General features: G+C 39.4%; 1 protein-coding gene across 1 annotated transcript in view; it reads right to left on the bottom strand.

The window, feature by feature from the left end:
- The window catches only part of EXT2 (exostosin glycosyltransferase 2), a 147,740-nt gene that overhangs the window by 50,745 nt on the left and 77,734 nt on the right, over positions 1 to 19,261 (bottom strand). The window contains exon 9 of the mRNA XM_003781248.2: positions 1,192 to 1,381. Within this exon, the coding sequence (XP_003781296.1) occupies positions 1,192 to 1,381 (190 nt within the window). The remainder of the gene's footprint in view (positions 1 to 1,191; positions 1,382 to 19,261) is intronic.

Genomic DNA, 19,261 nt, shown 5'->3' with positions numbered 1-19,261 from the left:
AAAAAAAAACTTGGCACAAAAAGCTAGTTAATAATAATAAAAAAAGAGCACTTATGCTTCAGGGCATAAATAGGACCTTCATTTAAAACAGCTATTTTATTTACTCAAAGTGTGGCTCCTAAATCTAAGAGGAAAGTATACGATCCTTTCAGAGAATCCATGGAGTAAATTTTTTAAACGTTTCGGGAAGAACTAAAGAATTTCCTTGAGGTAAATTCTTATTGGCCTCCATGAGACAGAAATACGGTCTTCTTCTAGCTTAGACTATAGATCTACTGCTAGTAGCTTCCAGGGTTGACTATCCAACTTCAGTATAACCAATTAAAAGGGACTAGCCATAAAAAGTGCAGATACTACTGTCAGGCAATAAACTACTAGACCTTATCGGTGACAGTGGTGCACATTACAAACTTCAAACCCATTCCTTGCTCTAATCCATCAGAAACTTCCTGGTTTTAATAGGCTATAAATGGCAGGAGCTTTGAAGTCCCTGGATTAGGATCAGTAATAGACAGACCGAATGAGAAACTAAATGCAGGTGGAACATATTCTATGCATCCCGAATTAAAAACAAATCCAATTAATCAAACAGTCCTCAACCCTAGCTGCCAGCCAGCAGATTAGAGGGGCAGTGAAAACAAGGAACACAGTGATTAAGGACGAACCCGCAGTCGGATCCAGTGATTGCTCACTTTAAGGGTCTGACAGGGTAAGACCCTTAGTCTGGACAGGGTATGCTTCGCTGCTGACTTTCCCAGTCAGAGGTGAGGCCATCCTGGTTTTCTTTTTTGAAGGAGAGCACAGTATCAGAACAGAGATAAGAAAGGAGGAAACTAATGCCTTTTAAACTGAGTTTTCATGTAAACAAATCAGCTGAGAGGGCTGAGAGAAACTGAGATCTGTTTTCCTAAGGCTGATAGCCTTTGATCCCGATTCCTAAGCTCTCAAATAGTCGTGGCTACAGTGTATGCCAGGGCTTGGAGTTAAATGGGCCACCCCAGAACAAGAACGAGATGACTGAGAAAATTGGGACCATGCTGCCTCAGAAATGACATTGCTATTGACAAAGCAGGAAAAATCATTTGGAACAAAGTATATGAATTATTTGGCCACCCCAAATCAATCCAGCTGAGAACTGCACTAAAGCCCAAACTAGACCTCTCCTGAACACAATTTTCTCACTCTTCTTACCTTCTGGAGGGTTTTTATTCTGGTTATTCCAGACCACTAGCAGCTTGGATAGACTGGGCACTTTGGACACTTCAGTGATGACCCGGAAGAGGCTCTCAACTCGGTCGTAGGTGAGGACGATGGCAGTGAACCCTTGAGACTGTGGTGGGATCAACGGGAGGAAGAGTGGGTTGCTCACACTGCCCCATTTCTGCAAAAGGACAGATAAACGTGGGTCAGAGAAGGAGCTGGGGTTGACCAACATCATCACCAAACCTGACGGTAGTGGGTTTGGTAGCTTTTACCATGACCAATCCTAGAGCTAAGCTACTGTTCAAAGTCTTCCCTTTCTCAAACGTTTAATTGAGTTTCATACTGATACCATTGACCTTTAAAGGAGCAGCGAACTTTTGCAGCTAAGAATGGATTTCTACTTAAACACCAAAATTAAAAGTATGCACTCATCTCCATTCCTTCTCAAACCTACTAAAATGGCAGTTGATTAAAATAAAAGGATATAAATCTACTAGGACAAAGAGAAGGAAAAACAGACACCAGCTGATGAGTCATATTAACTTGTCTCTGAAAGATGAACAGGCTACAGAAGCAGTAGCAGAGGGGAAGTGAGAAGTGAGACCTGGGCATGAACCAGGAGGGGAGCCACCAAGTTCAACCGGGGAAACAAAGGCTCAGAGTTAAACTCAGCCAGGGAAGAGGAGGGGCAGGGTTGAAGACAGGAAGACTGGCTAAAAATCAGGATGAAGAGAAGTTGGATCCCCAGATTCACAAACCTCCTTTTACCCCAGTCAGCTAAGTTGGAGAAGGCAGGTTTGTTCTCTGAGGTAATTAAAGCTTTAGATGTGGAAACAAAGGCACAGAGGAGAGGAAAACACGGGTTAAAACTACATTCTGAATGACGGGCCCTGCAGCCTTCTTCCCCCTTCGGTTCCCAGAACATGGGCCGCCATGTGGCTAGCCTGGCACCCTGTCCTCGCACACTGGTACCCTGCAGGCAGCAAGCTGGCCCTCGCACAAACAACTGCTGATCAGCTTTCTACTGCCTCTTTCTTAATCATGAACAGATTCTAGAATCACAGACATTTCAAGCACATCTTTAGCATGAACGATGGAAACCAAACGAAGAAAGAAAAGAAGAAACTCAGAGGATACAGAGACAATAGAAGAAGCAGAAAGAAATTACACCAGCATCATTTTCCCTGAAAATTAAATCTTCAGGGAAAAAAGATTTTCCATCTGTGAAATAAGAATTGCTGTTTTTAATTTATTTACTTATTTTGAGACAGAGCCTCAAGCTGTTGCCCTGGGTAAAGTGCAGTGGCATCACAGCTCACAGCAATCTCCAACTCCTGTGCTTGCCTCAGCCTCCCAAGTAGCTGAGACTACAGGCGCCCGCCACAACACCCGGCTGTTTTTTGGTTGTAGTTGTCATTGTTGTTTGGCAGGCCTGGGCTGGATTCGAACCCGCCAGCTCTGGTGTATGTGGCTGGTGCCGTAGCTACTTGAGCCACAGGCACCAAGCCAGAAATGTTATTTTTATTTAAATGATCAAAGAACAGAAGTAACTCCTGAGTGTTAAAAACTCGAATTTTGAAATTTTTTAAAAAGAACAGGATTAAAAGATAAAGATGATAAAAAAGTACAGACTGGTGAACGAAAAAGGGGGAAAAATAAGACAGAAAAGATGAGAAAATTCAGGAGGTCCAACATCCATCTAATATGAAGTTTCAGAAAAAGAAAACAGAATGTAGGAGAAAGGAATCATCAAAGAAACTAAACAAGTGCTCGGTATAGAAGCTATGGCAGCCATGAATTTTCAGATTGGGAGGTAATGATGAGTAGCCAGCATAGTAAATAAAAAAAAAAAAAAAAAGATTAAAAATAACATAAAACAAGCAAACAAACAAAAAAACATTCCCATATCAAAGCAAATGATTTCCGAACACAGGGAATATGTGAATGTAGGTGATGTGAATTCACTGTACAATTCTTAAAACTTCCCATGAGATTTTTTTCAAAATAAAGTTTAAAAATTAATTTTCTTTCAAATTAATATGAGGGTACAAACTTTTAGGTTAGGTTGTTTTCACCTCTCAGGTAAAGTCCAAGTTGCAGTTCAGCCCTTCACCCAGGGCGTGTGCTGAACACCCTCACATTGTGCACATTAGGGGAGATCCCACCAATCACCCTCCCTCCTCCCCTCGCCCCTCCAGTCTTCCTCCTCTTCCCTCCCCCTTGCTATTTAATGCAGCAATGTAAGCAAAATTATTTTTGTACTGATAATAAGAAAGATTATTCAAATGTTCTTCTTCTTTTGTCACCAGGATTTGTCACTCTCAGTAGAGTGCTGTAGCATCATAGCTCACAGCAACCTCATACTCGAGTTCAAACGATCCTCTTGCCTCAGCCTCCCAACAACAGGTGCCAGTCACAACGCCCAGCTAGTTTTAGAGATGATGTCTCACTCTTGCTCAGGCTGGTCTCCAACTCGTGAGTTTAGGCCATCTACCGGCCTCGGCCTTCCAGAGTGCGAGGATTATAGGCATGAGCTACAGCGCCCAGCCTCATTTTAAGCATTTTTAACTGTACAATTCAATAGCATTAATTACATTCTCATTTATATGTTATTATACAAAAAGCCCAGGACGGAACTCCATTTCCACTAGAAGGTGGCTGAATATGAAATGCCCCATTATTCTGGCTGCCTTACACGTCCCTAAAGTCTTTGATACTTTGGGACTCCCAGGGTCCCCTATCAATCTCATTCATATCACTGATGGACACCCATCACCATATATCTGACAACAGCTGTTTGCCAGATGTAACACTGTGGGATAGGAAATGTACACAAACACATGGAATACACATGGGATGGGAACTCAAGGAGACTGAATGGGATTCCTAAAGTCCTAATGTAATCAGGATATTAATGCCAAAATGTCCACAACATGCCATAATGAGATTTCACAATCACAAGACACAACAGGAAAGGCCATCTTCTCATGTTGACCTTCTGTTTCCATGACTCACTTTCACATTACGCTGTAGTCTTAGGAAGGTGCCTGGATTTTGCTATCCATACCATAGTATCTGATTACACTTCTAGGAACCATTCTGAGTTTTCCACGCCAAATTTTATTCTTCATCTCTTCCTGACTTTTATGGAAACTGAAGTCAGCAAGCAGCCCTATACTTAGTCACAGTCCATCCCCAAGGGGATAGATAGTTCCTGGTCTATCTGCCATCACTATCCCTAACCCATTAATCTATTCCTCTCAAAGCAATACTCACTAATGTGTACTTGAAAAACACCATTTTAAATAAAAAAGAAACAAAAAAGGATTCTTTTAAAAAGGTAAATAATGTAATGTGTGATACTGGAACAATCAAGATTGAAACTGGAACACTAAGTGCTAGATACTGCGTTATACATGTATTTTCTCATTTGAAACTCACAATCCCCAAGATATATGTTTACTGTTCTCATTTTACAGATGATGAAACTGTAGGATTAGAAATAGTGAATGATGTTCAAGGCTATTCAACCTGTGAGTGACAGAACTGGGATAAAGCCCAGGCACGCTGACTCCAGAACACCAGATGGTGATGGTTCACAGCCCTTCCCCGTGACCTCCTACAGACATACCCAGACTGATGTGCGGCAAGCATCACCACTTCATAGACTTTGGAAAGTGGAAGTGTACAGCACTGCAGAGATTAATACTTGTAGCTCTTCTCTAAGACAAAAATCCTAAAAGTTCTTGGTCCTTGTTAGTCACATTTGGGCCAATAAGCAAAAACTCACTTCCAAACACTACAATTTTAGACAGCACACGGAATAAAAAAACCACACAAAATAAAACACAAAGTTAGCATAGCACATAAATTAAAAAAGGTAAAATACACCACCAACACAGAAGGAAAAACTATTAGAACTCTAACAAAATGAGGTCTGTTCTTTGGGAGAAGGGAGAACGCCAACGTGGATAAATGCCTTTACAACATTAAGAAGACAGGAAAAAAATTCCCTGAGAGATGCAAGGCTTGGATTCAGAAAACGAATGTCTTGGCATTTAAACTGAGGCACCCCTGAAAGGAATCACAACTCTGATTTCAAAGCAGGCCAAGGAGAAGGCACTGGAGTCTCTGGGAAGACAACAGATCTGGTCTCATCCATATGCCAGGTCTACTGGGGAAGTGGATGAGCAGGAAAGGAGGGCAGGAAGGAATGGGAAGAAGATAGTAACTTTTCTTGATGTTCAGTTTTTCCACATGGCCCGCTTGCAACCCAAACAGGACTAAAGAACTAGAGAAGGCGGCATGTGGGGAGACAGAGCAGGGAGGGAGCATAAGGAGCAGGGAACCTCGCTGACACTTCCCACGAAATACAGAAGGAGAACAGGGGCGCTCCACACAGCTCCTGAGCGGGTATTTGCTCTGATCAATGTATCATGGGAAGCACCGCCAGGGTTGATGCAGATGACTTCAAAAGTGAGTCAGCATGTTTAAGGTCAGTTTTGGAATCACAAGCCCTTAATCTGAATCCAGGTTCTTTCACTTACTAGCTATGTGACTTGGGCAAAGTACTTTAACGGCTCTTGTGATTCAGTTTCTCTGTCTATAAAATCATAATAATATTAGCTTTTAGGTAATATTTCTTCATACAAATGGGAAGCACTTGGTATATACAAGCATTCAATAAATGTAGCCAATGGTTGATCTTGTATAACACTTTCCCTGGGCTTTACTTTAGCCTGAGCAATCTCAAGGTCTCTTTCAGCATAAGAATTCCAGGTGAAATCCTTCTCCTTCTCTCTATCTTTAAGAGATATGTAACTTGGGCAAAGTACTTAATTGCTCTTGTGTTTCAGTTTCTCTATCTATAAAAGCATGATAATACTAATCCAGGTCAATCAGGATTTAGTTTTAGAATCACGAGTCCTTACCTGGATTCTCTATCTCTACTTCTTCCTTTCCAAATACACTGTTTTTATTTCCACAACTTTCTCTTTTCCTTCCTATTCACTGTTTTAGCTATACTGAAAGCTCCACGGAACCAGGAATCTTAACACCTCGTACCTAGCACAGCGCTACTCCATAAATAATTGTTTCAAAAATGAAATTAGTTAAACTCAAGTGATGCAGGCCATGATCCATCTGTCCTCTTTATGTATAGATATGAATAGTTGATATACACTCAAATAAATGTACACTCAATTTAGAAGTTTTTGTTTTTTTCTATTCTTTTCTTTTTTTAATTTTTTTATTTTTGGGACATTGTGTCTCACTCTGTCACCCAGGCTGGAATGCAGTGGCCTTATCACAACTCACTGCAATCTTGAACTGGGCTTAACCAAGCCTCCTGCCTCAGCCTTCTGAGTAGCTGGGATGATAGGTATGCTACCATGCCTGGGTAATTTTTCTATTTTTTTGTAGAGATGGGGTCTCGCTCTTGTTCATGCTGGTCTGGCACTCCTGGCCTCAAGCAATCCTCCCAGCTCAGCCTCCCAGACTGCTGGGATTACAGGCATGAGCCCACTGCGGCTGGCCTCATTACAAGTTTTAAAATCACCTCCAACCTAGCTAATTCATTTTATAAGTACTTACAAAGAATCTTACTGTGCTAAGTGTTCTGAAAAAGTATAGGATTTTTATAGGGACATTTAACAGAAGGCTTGAATCTGGGCCCTGTCATTTACTTGTAATATGTAATGTTACTTCTGTGCCCTCAGTTTCCTCATGTATAATACAGGAATCATGATAGGATCTATATCTCCTAGGGTAATGGTGATTAAATGAGATTATATACATAAACACTTAGCAGAGGACTCCATAAATGGTAGTTTAAAACAAACACAAAACAATTCTTCGCAATTTGTCTTCTCCTTGCCTGCTAAAACACCAGCATTAGGGATTCAGCCATCATTCCCACTAGCATTATTATTTCCGATACATGTTCATTTGGACATTTCCAAAACGTGCATTATAAGCCTGGAATCGTGTGAAAGGTGCAAAGGTGAACCCATTCCTTCCTCTCCAAATACACATAAAATCTGGTGGGGAAAACACGTAGGTGCAAAGATAAATTACAAGGCAAACTAAATATGTTTTACTAAGTAGTAGAAAGCCATTAAGGTCCTCCACCAGTGGAAAAATCGAGATTCACACAGTCATCTCTTCCGACTTGGAGTAGCCTTTACAGATAGGCAAGAGAAGGCTGGCTGAAGAAGCCCCGGGCAGACTGAGTGGCACGAGCATGCTCGCAAGACAATGAGAGATCTAACAAGAGGACTTGTCACCGTCGCCGAGTGCTGGCAGGAAGAAAGGAGAGAAACTTTGAGACAGGCAGGCCAACGCCTTATCATGGAAAGCCTTGAATGACGGAAAACATTTTCTTTTAGTCACACAGTTAGCCTTCTTATTTCTATTGAAACTTTTCCTTTCCTGAGTATTGTCTTACTGACAAATTAACATGGCTACCTTAATGTTCTATTTCAGGTGACCATACATAGGAAATGCTGAGCTGCAGCCAGACTTCTATGTCAATTGCTTTTCCCTTCCTCACACACAATCCCATTTGCCTGTGGAGCTCAGTGACAAGTGTGGAGAAAGGCCGCTTTAATTGGGGTATATGCCTTCGCGCAGACACGCCACACTCCACTAGGGTAAGGTCAACAAACTAACCCCCAGAGGAAAAAAGCTTACTGGAGAGGGATATTTTAAAAATGACATTTAGTCACCTCTGAAATACCTTTAAGAACTGATCCCCTGCTGGCTGACCAAAGAGAGTGTCTACAGTCTGGGACCTCTTGACCCCACTTTCTGCAGGAAATCAAGCAAATTTAAACCTCCATAATTTACTCAAGACTCTGGCTTTTGCCAGGGAAAAGGCAAACAATGCTGGCAACTAACTCTGTTGCCTGACTGAATCTCTGCTATGGCAAGATAGGGCATGAAATCAGGCAGCCAACAACAGAGAGCTGAAGAGGCTGAACCCATCTACTGCTAGGCTGTACGTTTGAAATCCTGGCTATCAAAGCAATTTTCAAATATATTCAATAAACTGTTCCCTCAAAGATGGAAGGAGATACTAAAAGATGTGTACATTATTCTCACAAAGTGCTGGCCTTTGACCAAATGCCCTGTTTATCTCTCACTCATCCTCCCACCCTTCCCTCCTTACTCCTACAACAAATACTCAAAGCCCCAATAAGAAATTCTACATTGGACGGCGCCTGTAGCTCAAGTGGCTAAGGTGCCAGCCACGTACACGAGTTGGTGGGTTGGAATCCGGCCCAAGCCTGCCAAATAGTGACAACTATAACCACAAAACAGCGGGGCATTGTGGCGGGCGCCTGTAGTCCCAGTTACTTGGGAGGCTGAGGCAAGAGAATCACTTAAGCCCAGGAGTTTGAGGTTGCTGTGAGCTGTGATGCCACAGCACTCTACCCAGGGCAACAGCTTGAGGCTCTGTCTCAAAAAAAAAAAAAAATCCTACATTGTTTAAATGCAATCATGAAAAAGCCATGATTAACTGTCAGGTCACAATGCCAGCTGCAGAAAAATTTTTCATATCACTTATTCTGGAAGACCCTGGTCTAAGAGCTAGTAGCCAGATGAACTAGTGAGAGGGAGTTGTGGGCTCAGGTTTCAGGATGCCATAGAGAAAAGGCTGTGGGAGAGTAAGCTTAGAGTCAACTATCAGTTCAAAGGGGTTTCTCCTTCAGAAAGAGATTCGAACCCAAGCAACTAGTTATGCCTTTGGCAATCCCACACAAAGGAAGTTGCCTGGGCCTTTCCTGCAACCCTGTTTTGCTTTCTTGTAGTTGAAAGGTCTGGGTAGCCCTCCCTATATGATAACCCAAACCATTCTATCCAAGATTACCATACAGAAAACAGAGAAAGGTGGCCTTTGAAAATAGAAACAAGTGGCCTTTGCTGGGCATACTGAAATGTTCTTACTGGAGCTGCTCAGGGATTATAAAATTAAGAGTGAGAAAAACTACATTTCATAACAATTATGGACTCTTTCCACCTAAACCATTTCCACAGGGGAAATGAAGGTACAAGAGAAAACAGTCCAATGTTTAATTACTACTCCTCACTGTATAGAAGATTTTTTTATGTCACTATGTATAACTTCATGTAAAAATAAGAAACTTCAGCAGTTACTTGAGTTAACCCATGTTTGATTTAAATGAAGGTATTTTGCCTGAACAGGAGAGTAAGAGGTCAGAGAAGAAAGGGAGACAGGCCTGTTACACAGGAGCTTTTGAGCCCCTAGTAATGAGTAGCCTCACCTATTCCTACCTTGATAGAAAGGGCAGTTTTCCTGGTTGTTTTGAAGTTATCAACCCTTACCTCAATGTGGTTTCAATTATGAATTACCAGACTAAAAGGGGGGAAAAGCTTTGATTTATTCTTTTTTGCTCCAATTATGCATGATGTGTTTCCACTGAAGACTTTGGAAAGTATTTCATCATGGCTCTCATCCTGAAGTGGTCAAAGGGCAAAACCAAAAGGAGTTAACCCTTTCATTTCTCCTCTAGGTTCAAAGAGACTCCCTAGCAGTAGATACAGGTCAAGGGCTTTGGAACAAAGCAATGAAAGGGTTAAGCATTAGCATCGTATTACTAACGTGCGTAAGGGTGGTGTCCCTTGTCCAAAATGGTGAGATGATATTTATGGTAATGGTTACTGGGAGATTTGAAAGGGGCCATCAGTAATGTGGCCCATGTTGCCTTAACCATTAAAACTCTACAGCCCCACCTACCCAGAGCACAGCACTTTACCAGGCATGCGCTAACGTGGGAGCCAGGAGAATTACAGAGACCTAAAATGTCTTCGAGCAACATCTCTTATCTCAGGAGAGAAAAGATTGGGGGGTATGTCCGAAGTCTACCTGCTCCATTGTGTCTTTAATTCATTTCACTCTCACTAAAATAACTGATTGTTCTAAAAAACAAGAATAACACTAAGGTCTGAATCTCACAGACTACACAGTAAACAGACACGTGGAAGATAAAGAAAATTACCAAGGTTAGAAATCCTTTTAAGGCTTCAAATTCAATTAATAAGATAATAAATTATCAACTTAGAATTCCCACAACCTATTTACAGTAATCTGTTCATAAATGAGTTTTCCACACTTGAGTGCATTGAAGTAACAGGTGCTATGACTCTGGCGAAACTGAGCCAGAGACATGAACCAGGTCACAACAGCAGGCCAAAGATTTCTACCTTTATTTTCTGCTTCCTAGTCAAGACTTTTAAAATCTTCCCTTTTTCTTTGGCTTACTGCAATTTCATTATGATTACCTACCTACCCAGCTAAAGATTTGTTTTTACTTTAGCCTGCTTGTGGTTCATTAGTCTTCTCAGATCTGAGGTCTAGTGTCACTCAACAATTCTGGAAAATTCTCAGCTCTGATTCTTTCAAAAGGGCCTCTTCACATGCCTCCTCTCTTCTTCTGGAAGTCAGATTAGATATATGTTGGATCATCTCCCTTTATTCTCCACACTGTTTCACTTTTCCTTATTTTCCCTGTCTTTTTCTCTTTGGGCTGCATTCTGAACAATTTCTTTGAATCCAACAGTCTAATCTAATAATCAGAGGTCCCTGCAGGTTTGTTTCTACTGGATCTCACTCTTGATATTGCCTATATCTTCGTGATTTTGTGTTTTTTGACTGTAAGCTGCTAATTTCCTTTAGAGACTTAATTTGTTTGAACTATTTGAGACATGGATTGAAAATAAATTCCTCAAGAAAGGGTTTGGGTCTGCCTCGGCCAGTTCCTTTCAGCTAGGGACCACCTTTGATAAAATTCTCTTCTTAAGATTTACTTGGATCATAACTGTAGTATGAATTTAAATGATGACCCATACGGGGGTGGCTTGTGATTGTAGTTCTGAGCACTAGCGTCCGTGGAGACAGGTCTCTTTCTTTACACATACCCTGAAGACGTAATCTTCTATTTTCCTGGCTTCATCAAGGAAGCTCTCGTGAAATTCTCCAACTTGGACAAGTCACAGACTTTTAATCGTGTTTCCTGTCCCCTACTTCAGACAGTTATTAGGTCAAAGCTCCAGATCATCAAAACTCCGCAAAAATCTTCATAGCAAAAGCTGACTCTGGCTCCTACTCACCCCTCATAGTATCTGATTTGGGGGTCGGCAAATACTTTACTTTCAGGCCAGCTCAGTAATAGGTTAAAATTGCGTTAAAATACTTCATTCAGTATTTTAGCTGTCAGTTAGGAAGGTCACTTAGCATATTTAATCCATCAAAAAGCCAGAGGCAGAAGACTTTTATATTTACACTGTCAATCTACTTATGTGCCACTGAGTTCCCTATATAATTTGGGGGCCAAGTTTGTATGTAAGATGAAAATAATTATATGAAAATGTAGCAGAAATGGAATGATAGGTACAGAATCTCTGAATTAGGGTTACCACAGATCTTTAGACTGCCATTTCCTTATTTTAAAAAATTAGATAATAAAGAAGTAAGGCTTAAAATAAGTGTCTCACTTCTTTCTTCTGTGAAAATGAAACTAACAGAATGCTACTCTTGGGATTATAAGGATTAAAAAACAGAAAATACATCATGGCATCTTCCTGAGTTCAAATGATACCAGGAGTGGAGAGTGGATCCCAGAGAGCTGACCCCAGAGAGCCCTGAGCAGCCCCACCACTGCTGCCGGCCTACTTACCATCACACATCAGGAGGAGCCACAGCTGCTGTGGCAAGCCCCAGTCACCACTACTGCAACTGTGAGCACTGAGCCCACGACCCAGCAGCTGCCTGCCGCCCCTGCCCTCAGTACTGCCGACACCAAGCCCAGAACCATGGACACTTGGCTCCCAAATTATATAGGGCAGCAGTGCAGGGAGCAGTGGCCCAAGTGCCTCATTAGTGGTGCCTGCTGGCAGGGACGAGAAAATCATTACAATGAAGGTTTTGGGAACAGTTAAATGTTTCATGTAAGAAATACATATAGAGTGACACCAAGAAAGAAAGATTCATATAGCAGACTGCCACAGAGAGTAACCCCAGGAAATACCTTTGCAGTATTGGACATGGAGAGACTGTGAGTTTGATCGTGCTGATGGAGAATAGGGTGTAGAGGCAGCAAATGTTATAGGCGCTAGTGGAATTCCAGTAAGGTAGTAAACATGCAGCAGACCATAACCACTGTAGATGCTATCCACATCGCAGGGGCCTTCCACACAGTTACCAGCAGAATTACTGGAATAGTGACCGTGGGAAAAGAAGGAGGGATCAGCGAGTGCTCCTGAAGGCCAGGCCCAATAGCAGGCCCTACCCCAGGTGAAGGTTCCCACCTTACTATATGCAGAGACCCTACAGGCAACAACCGCACTATTCCAACCCTCCCAGGCAAGGAGAAGTAACGGAGGGTACTGACAACCAGGATGCAAGAGAACAAGGTAGACCAGTAAGACAGAATATGTACCAGGGTTATTGACCACAATTCAACCAAAGACAGACTGGAGAGGACAGCAATGAAGAGGATAAAGAGAATCAAAGCGATAAGACCTAAGGCCATTACCTATGCAGATGCCCAGAAAACCCTAAACCACAAGATGGTAAAGAGACAAACACAGCTGATCCACCAGCTGAGAATCTGTCTGCTCTTAAGGCTGAGCAGGGCAGGGCTGAGTAAATGCCGGCTCACCGTCTCTACCATCATCCAGTTTAGTCATCCAGCAAGGAGAAATGAATGTGAAATTCCAACAAGAAATGGACAGAAGACTGGAGCTGAAGACCTTAACTGCTTGCTTTTTGCCCGCTGACAAGATAACAAGAACTATCTGCATCATCTATGCAGCATGGGGTTTTGATTATTTTTACCTGAAGGCGTCTTTTTTGGTAATAACAAATGTGTTTTTCTTTTTAATCTGTTTTTTCTCAATAAGCCTTTAAAGATTTTTAAATGATTTCATTTTGGTCAAGTTGAGTTTTTAAGAACTTTATTTTTAATTTGTAATAAATGTTTACAACTTGATTTTTTTTCAAACTAGTCAACAAACTGTAAGCACCTGTTAATAAAGGTCTTAAATAATTTATAAAAAAGAATGCCCTCCTGTAAATTTAAATTTTCCTCTTCAGAGTCCCATCCATTGCTAAAATTTACATTTCCACATGACAAAGCTTTATACTAGTATCTTTATCACTACAACACTTCACTTTCCATAGCACTACTCTACTTACAAAATGCCTCCACAAATATAACATTATTGATGTCTCAGAATAATCCTATAAAATAACTATTAGTCCCATGTTATACGTAAGATAATGAAATTCAAAGAGATAATAAACTTACATACCATCAAGCTAAATAAATGATCTTGAACTCAGGTTTGATCCTAAAATTTCCTTTTCAATACCTTTCATTAGCAAATTGGTTGCTAATTATTACACTGTTCTCCTGAAGCTATATTACTGCTAAACCTAGTCCTACAGATGAGTAAACTGTTACAAAGAAACACGTGCTAAGTAACCTCAAGTCACACATATCACCACCTGGAAAGAAGGGATTAAAACATGCAGTTTAAGAATTTCCAGGCTACAGTTAGCTTATGGAGGGCTCACAGATTAAACCCATCTGAATGCCTCTTAAAAATTCCTGTCATTATCTGTGTTCTAGCTACTTCAATTTTTCTTCACATAGCACGAAAGTTCATATTTGGCTCAATGCCCACCCCTCTTCTATAAAGCCAAACTACTGTCAAGAAAAGCAGGAAGGATTGCCACTGATTGCTTTTCAGGTAGCAGAGGAAAAAGTTGACATTTCATACTCCTCCTGCTTGGAAAGAAAGCCAATCATTTATAAGAACCCTCATCTGGCTGCAGCTTCCATCAGTGGAATGGACAGGGGCCAGTTAAATGGTTCAACATAAGCCATATTAAAAGAATTTGGAATTAGGAAAGAGAGGGTTCCATATGCTGATACTTTCAATAATTCATGAGTTATATCAGTCTGGAAGTAATAAATTTCACTATATATATATAGTATGACTGCTTAAGATACTGGCAAAGATAATACACCATTGATTTTATTGGTTTATAATTTGGATATGTCAAAAATAATAGTTCAGTTGTTTAACAGTGCAAAAGATTTGAATCGCCCTGAGAACATGGTCTTCAAACGTGTAATCATTATCCCTGAATCATACTGAAAACACTTAAAAAAAAAGGCATCAGTGAAAAATGAGTAACTCACTTGATTTAAACAACAAGACTAATCCATAAGCCAAAGACAAAGTGTTGAATAATGTTGGTTTAAACTAATACTTCATGAAAAATGAAACAAATTTACAATTTCATCCACCTCTCTCATACTTGAAATACTCTGATAGCATGAAAGAGCAGCTCATTCTTTGGCCCAGGCATTAAAATGTTTGTTGGTAGCCCATGACTATATGTTAGAGAGGTCAGCTATGGCATCAGGGAAGACTTCACTTGCGTAGTAAACAGGAACTTTGGGGAATGATTAAATTACAGCCTAATCTAAGCTCAAAACGCCAACAGTTATGACCAAGAAAACCAAAGTTTTTATACAATTCTGAGCTAATAGGAGCCTAACACCACCATGAAATGTAACATAAAATAGAAAGAACCACCTCTACAATGCAATCATTTCTTAACTTTTAATTTCTCTGGAATTCCAATGAGGCATATGTTTTGACTACTATGTTTTATCTCTGCTTCCTCCTGAAAAAAAGGCATGAACCCAAAAGGGCAAAAAGAACCTTTTTATGAAGAAAATAATGGACTAAAATTCAACAAATTCCTGGAAAGTAAAACAGAGTCTTCCTTTTCAAAATCCTCTTGCTATAAAAAAACATAGAAATGTAGGGTAAAATATAACAAAAAATCCTTTTAAATACAGCTGAGGTCACAGGAAAAGTCAAGTCCCTAGGGGCCAAACATGAAGAGAAAATTGCAAATAAAAGCTAAACTCTGCTGACTATAAGATCTTATATCTAGAAAACCCCAAAGAGTCCCCCCTCCCCAAAAGACTCCTGGAATTGATAAATTCAGTGACGTATAAAATGGCAAAATCAATGTACACATATCAGTAGCATTCCTATACATCATAGCAGTCAAGCCGAGAGTCAAATCACAGACTCAATACCATTCACAACAGCTACAAAAATAATGCCCATGAATATACTTAACTAAGGAGGTGAAAGATCTCTACAAAGAGAACTACAAAATACTGAAGAAAGAAATCATGGACAACACAAGTAAACAGAAATATGAAAATCATGAATTGGTAGAATCAACATTATTAAAATGTCCATTTTACTCAAAGTGATTTACAGATTCAGTACAATCCACATCAAAATACCAATGTGATATTTCACAGAGCTAGAAAAAATAATTCTATACTTCATTTGGAACCTGATAAGACCCTAAAATAACAAAGCAATCTGAAACAAAAGGAACAAATCTGGAATCATCACATTATCAGACTTCAAACTATACTACAAAGCTACAGTAACCAAAACAGCATGGTATTGGCACTAAACTACAATGGAACAGAACAGAGAACACAGATATAAGACCATCTATGTACAGCCAATTAATCTTTTACAAAACAGACAATATACACCAGGGGAAAAAAAGCCCTATTCAATAAATTATGCTGAGAAAACTGAATGGCCACATGCAGAAGATCCAGAAACTGGATCCATATCTCTCACTACTCAAAAAAATTAATTCAAGATGGATAAAAGTTTTAAACATAAGACATGAAACCGTAAGAATTCTAGAAGAAAATGTTGGAAAAACTCTTCTAGATATCAGCATAGGCAAAGAAGTTATGTCTAAGACCTCAATGACAATTACAACAACAACAAAAATGAATAAATGAGACTTGACTAAATTAAAAAGCTTTTGCACAGCTAGGGAAATAATTAACAGAGCAAACAGATAACCTACAGAAAGGGAGAAAATATTCACAGGGCATATATATGATAAAGGGCTAATACTGAGAATCTACAAAGAACCAAGCAAACCAGCAGGAAAAAAAAAACATTAAAAAATAGGCAAAGGACATAAACAGAAGCTTTTCCAAAGATGATGGAATGATCAATAAACATAGGAAAAAATGTTCAATGTTACTAATCATCAAGAAAATGCAAATAAAAACCACAATGAAATATCCCATTAGAATGGCTTTTATCAAAAAGCCCCAAAACAATAGGTACTGGTGTGGATGCAGAAAAAAAGAACACTTATACACTTCTATAGGACTGCAAAATAGTACAACTTTTATGGAAAACAGTATACACATTCCTCAAAGAATTAAAATTAAACCTACCATTTAATTCAGCAATCCCATTACTAGGTATTTACCCAAAGGAAAAGAAGTCATTTTATCAAAAGGAAACCTACAAGGATTACTTCTGAGGTTTATCTTACAAGGGTACAAGTGAATCTTTCTAAGAGTAGAATGTGAACGTTTTAAAATAATAACTAAGAAAATGACATGAAGGCTATGTTCACCAGTTTGATGGAAGTGTTTCGGATTGTGTGTCAAAACCCCACACTGTATCCCAGAAGTGCATTAATGTACATAGTTACCATTCAATTAAAAAAAAAAAAGGAAACCTACAGATGAATGTTTATTAGTATAATTCACAACTGCAAAGACATAATCAACCCAAGTGCATATCAATTCACGACTGAATTAACCAAATATGGTATATGTATGTTATGGAGTATCATGCAGACATGAAAAAGATGACTTAAGGCCTTTTCTAACAATCTGGATGGAAATAAGTGAAATATCTAAAAAGAATGGATAGACTATGATCTTAAGTGAAATATCTAAAGAATGAAAAAAATAATTCTAGCAAACCATTAAAGAAGAGCTTGTACCTACATTACAAAACCTATTCCAAAGCATTGAGAAGGAAGGAATCCTCCCCAACTACTTCTATGAAGCAAATATCACCCTGATACCAAAACAAGGAAAAGACTTAACAAAAAAACTACAGATCAATATCATTAATGAATATTGACGCAAAAACACTCAATAAAATCCTAGAAAACAAAATTCAACTACATATCAAAAAAATAATATATCACAACAGACTGGCTTCATCCCAGGGATGGTTCAACATACACAAATCCAGAAATGTTATTCACCACATAAACAGAAGCAAAAACAAAGACATATTCTCTCAACAGACAGAAAAGCATTTGACAAAATACAGCATCCTTTTCGATAAGAACACTTAAGAAAATAGGCATACATGGGGCATTTTGTGAATTAACAGAAGCCATCTATGACAGATTCACAACCAATATCATACTGAACAGAGAAACACTGAAAACATTTCCACTTAGAACTGGAGCCAGACATGGATGCCCACCATTGTCACTACTATTCAACAAAATGCTGGAAGTTCTAGCCAATCCAATTAAGCAAGAGAACTATTTCAAAGGTATTGGAATGGGGACGAAAGAGGTCAAACTTTCACTTTTTTCTGATGATATGATTATACTTAGAACATCCAAAGGACTCAACCACAAGACTCCTGGAAGTAGGGCAGCACCTGTGGCTCAGTGAGTAGGGCGCTGGCCCCATATACCGAAGGTGGTAGGTTCGAATCCAACCCCAGCCAAAAAAAAAAAAAGACTCCTGGAAGTGATCAAGAAATACAGTAATGTCTCAGAACATAAAATCAACGTTCACAAATCAGTAGCCTTCATATATGCCAACAGCAGTCAAGCTGAGAATCAAACACCCTTCACAGTAGCTTCAAAAGGAAATGCCTTGGGATATACTTAACAAAGATTGTGAAGGATCTCTACAGAGAGAACTGTGAAACCAGGAGAAAAGAAATAGCTGAAGATGTTAACAAATGGAAGAACATATCATCCTTATGGCTGGGAAGAATCAACTTTGTTAAAATGTACTACTCAAAGCAATCTATAGATTTAATGCAACCCCCATTAAAATGTCAGTGTCTTACTTTGAAGATTTGAAAAAATAACTCTAGTTTTGTATAGAACCAGAAAAAAACCTGAATAGCCACTAATGCAATTCTACGAAGTAAGAATAAATTAGGAGGCATCACCTTACCAGACTTCAGATTATATTACAAGTCTATAAGTGATCAAAATAGCATGAAACTGGTATAAAAACAGAGACACAGGTCTATTGAAAAGAATTGAGAATCTAGAGGTGAAACCAGTCTCATATCACCATCTGGTCTTCCATAAACCAAACAAAAGCATGCACTGGGCAAAAGAATCCTACTTAATAAATGGTGCTGGGAGAAATGGTTAGCCAAAAATAAAAGATTTAAACTGGAACCACAGCTCTCAGCACTTAGAAAAATTAACTCACACTGGATATAAGATTAAGACAAAGAACTATAAAAACTCTAGAGGAAAGTGTGGGGAAAACTAATGCTATTGGGGCAGAAAAAGATTTTATGATGAAGATCCCATTGGCAATAGGAGCAACAACAAAAATAAATAATTGGGACCTTTTCAAGCTTAAAAGTTTCTGAACAGCCAAGGCCACAATAAACAAAGAAATAGGCGACCTTCAGAATGGGAAAAAATATCTGCAAGTTACAAATTTGACAAATAACTAATAAGCAGAATCTACGCAGAACTCACACTGATCAATAAGAAAAGAGTAAAAAATCTCATTAATCACTGGCTAACAGACATGAACAGAATCTTTTCCCAAGAGGACAAATGGCCAAGAAACATATGGAAAAATGTTCATCATCCCCCAATCATCGGAGAAATGCAAATCAAAACCCCCTAGATACCACCTAACCCCTGTGAGAACAGCCTACATTACAAGGTTCCAAAGCTGCACATGCTGGCGTGGATGCAAAGAGAGGGGAACACTTAGGTACTATTGGTGGGACTGTAAACTAATACAGCCCTTTTGAAAAAAAATATGGAGGACCACCAAAGAGCTAAAAGTTGACCTTCCATTTGATCCCGCAATCCCACTAATAGGTATCTACCCAGAAGAAGAATCATTTTATCATAAGGACATCTGCACTCAAATGT

This window comes from Otolemur garnettii, unplaced genomic scaffold (assembly GCF_000181295.1).
Source record: "Otolemur garnettii isolate 467f Iridium unplaced genomic scaffold, OtoGar3 scaffold00001, whole genome shotgun sequence".
Classification (NCBI taxonomy): domain Eukaryota; kingdom Metazoa; phylum Chordata; class Mammalia; order Primates; family Galagidae; genus Otolemur; species Otolemur garnettii.
This window is presented reverse-complemented; position numbering and strand designations above follow the sequence as displayed.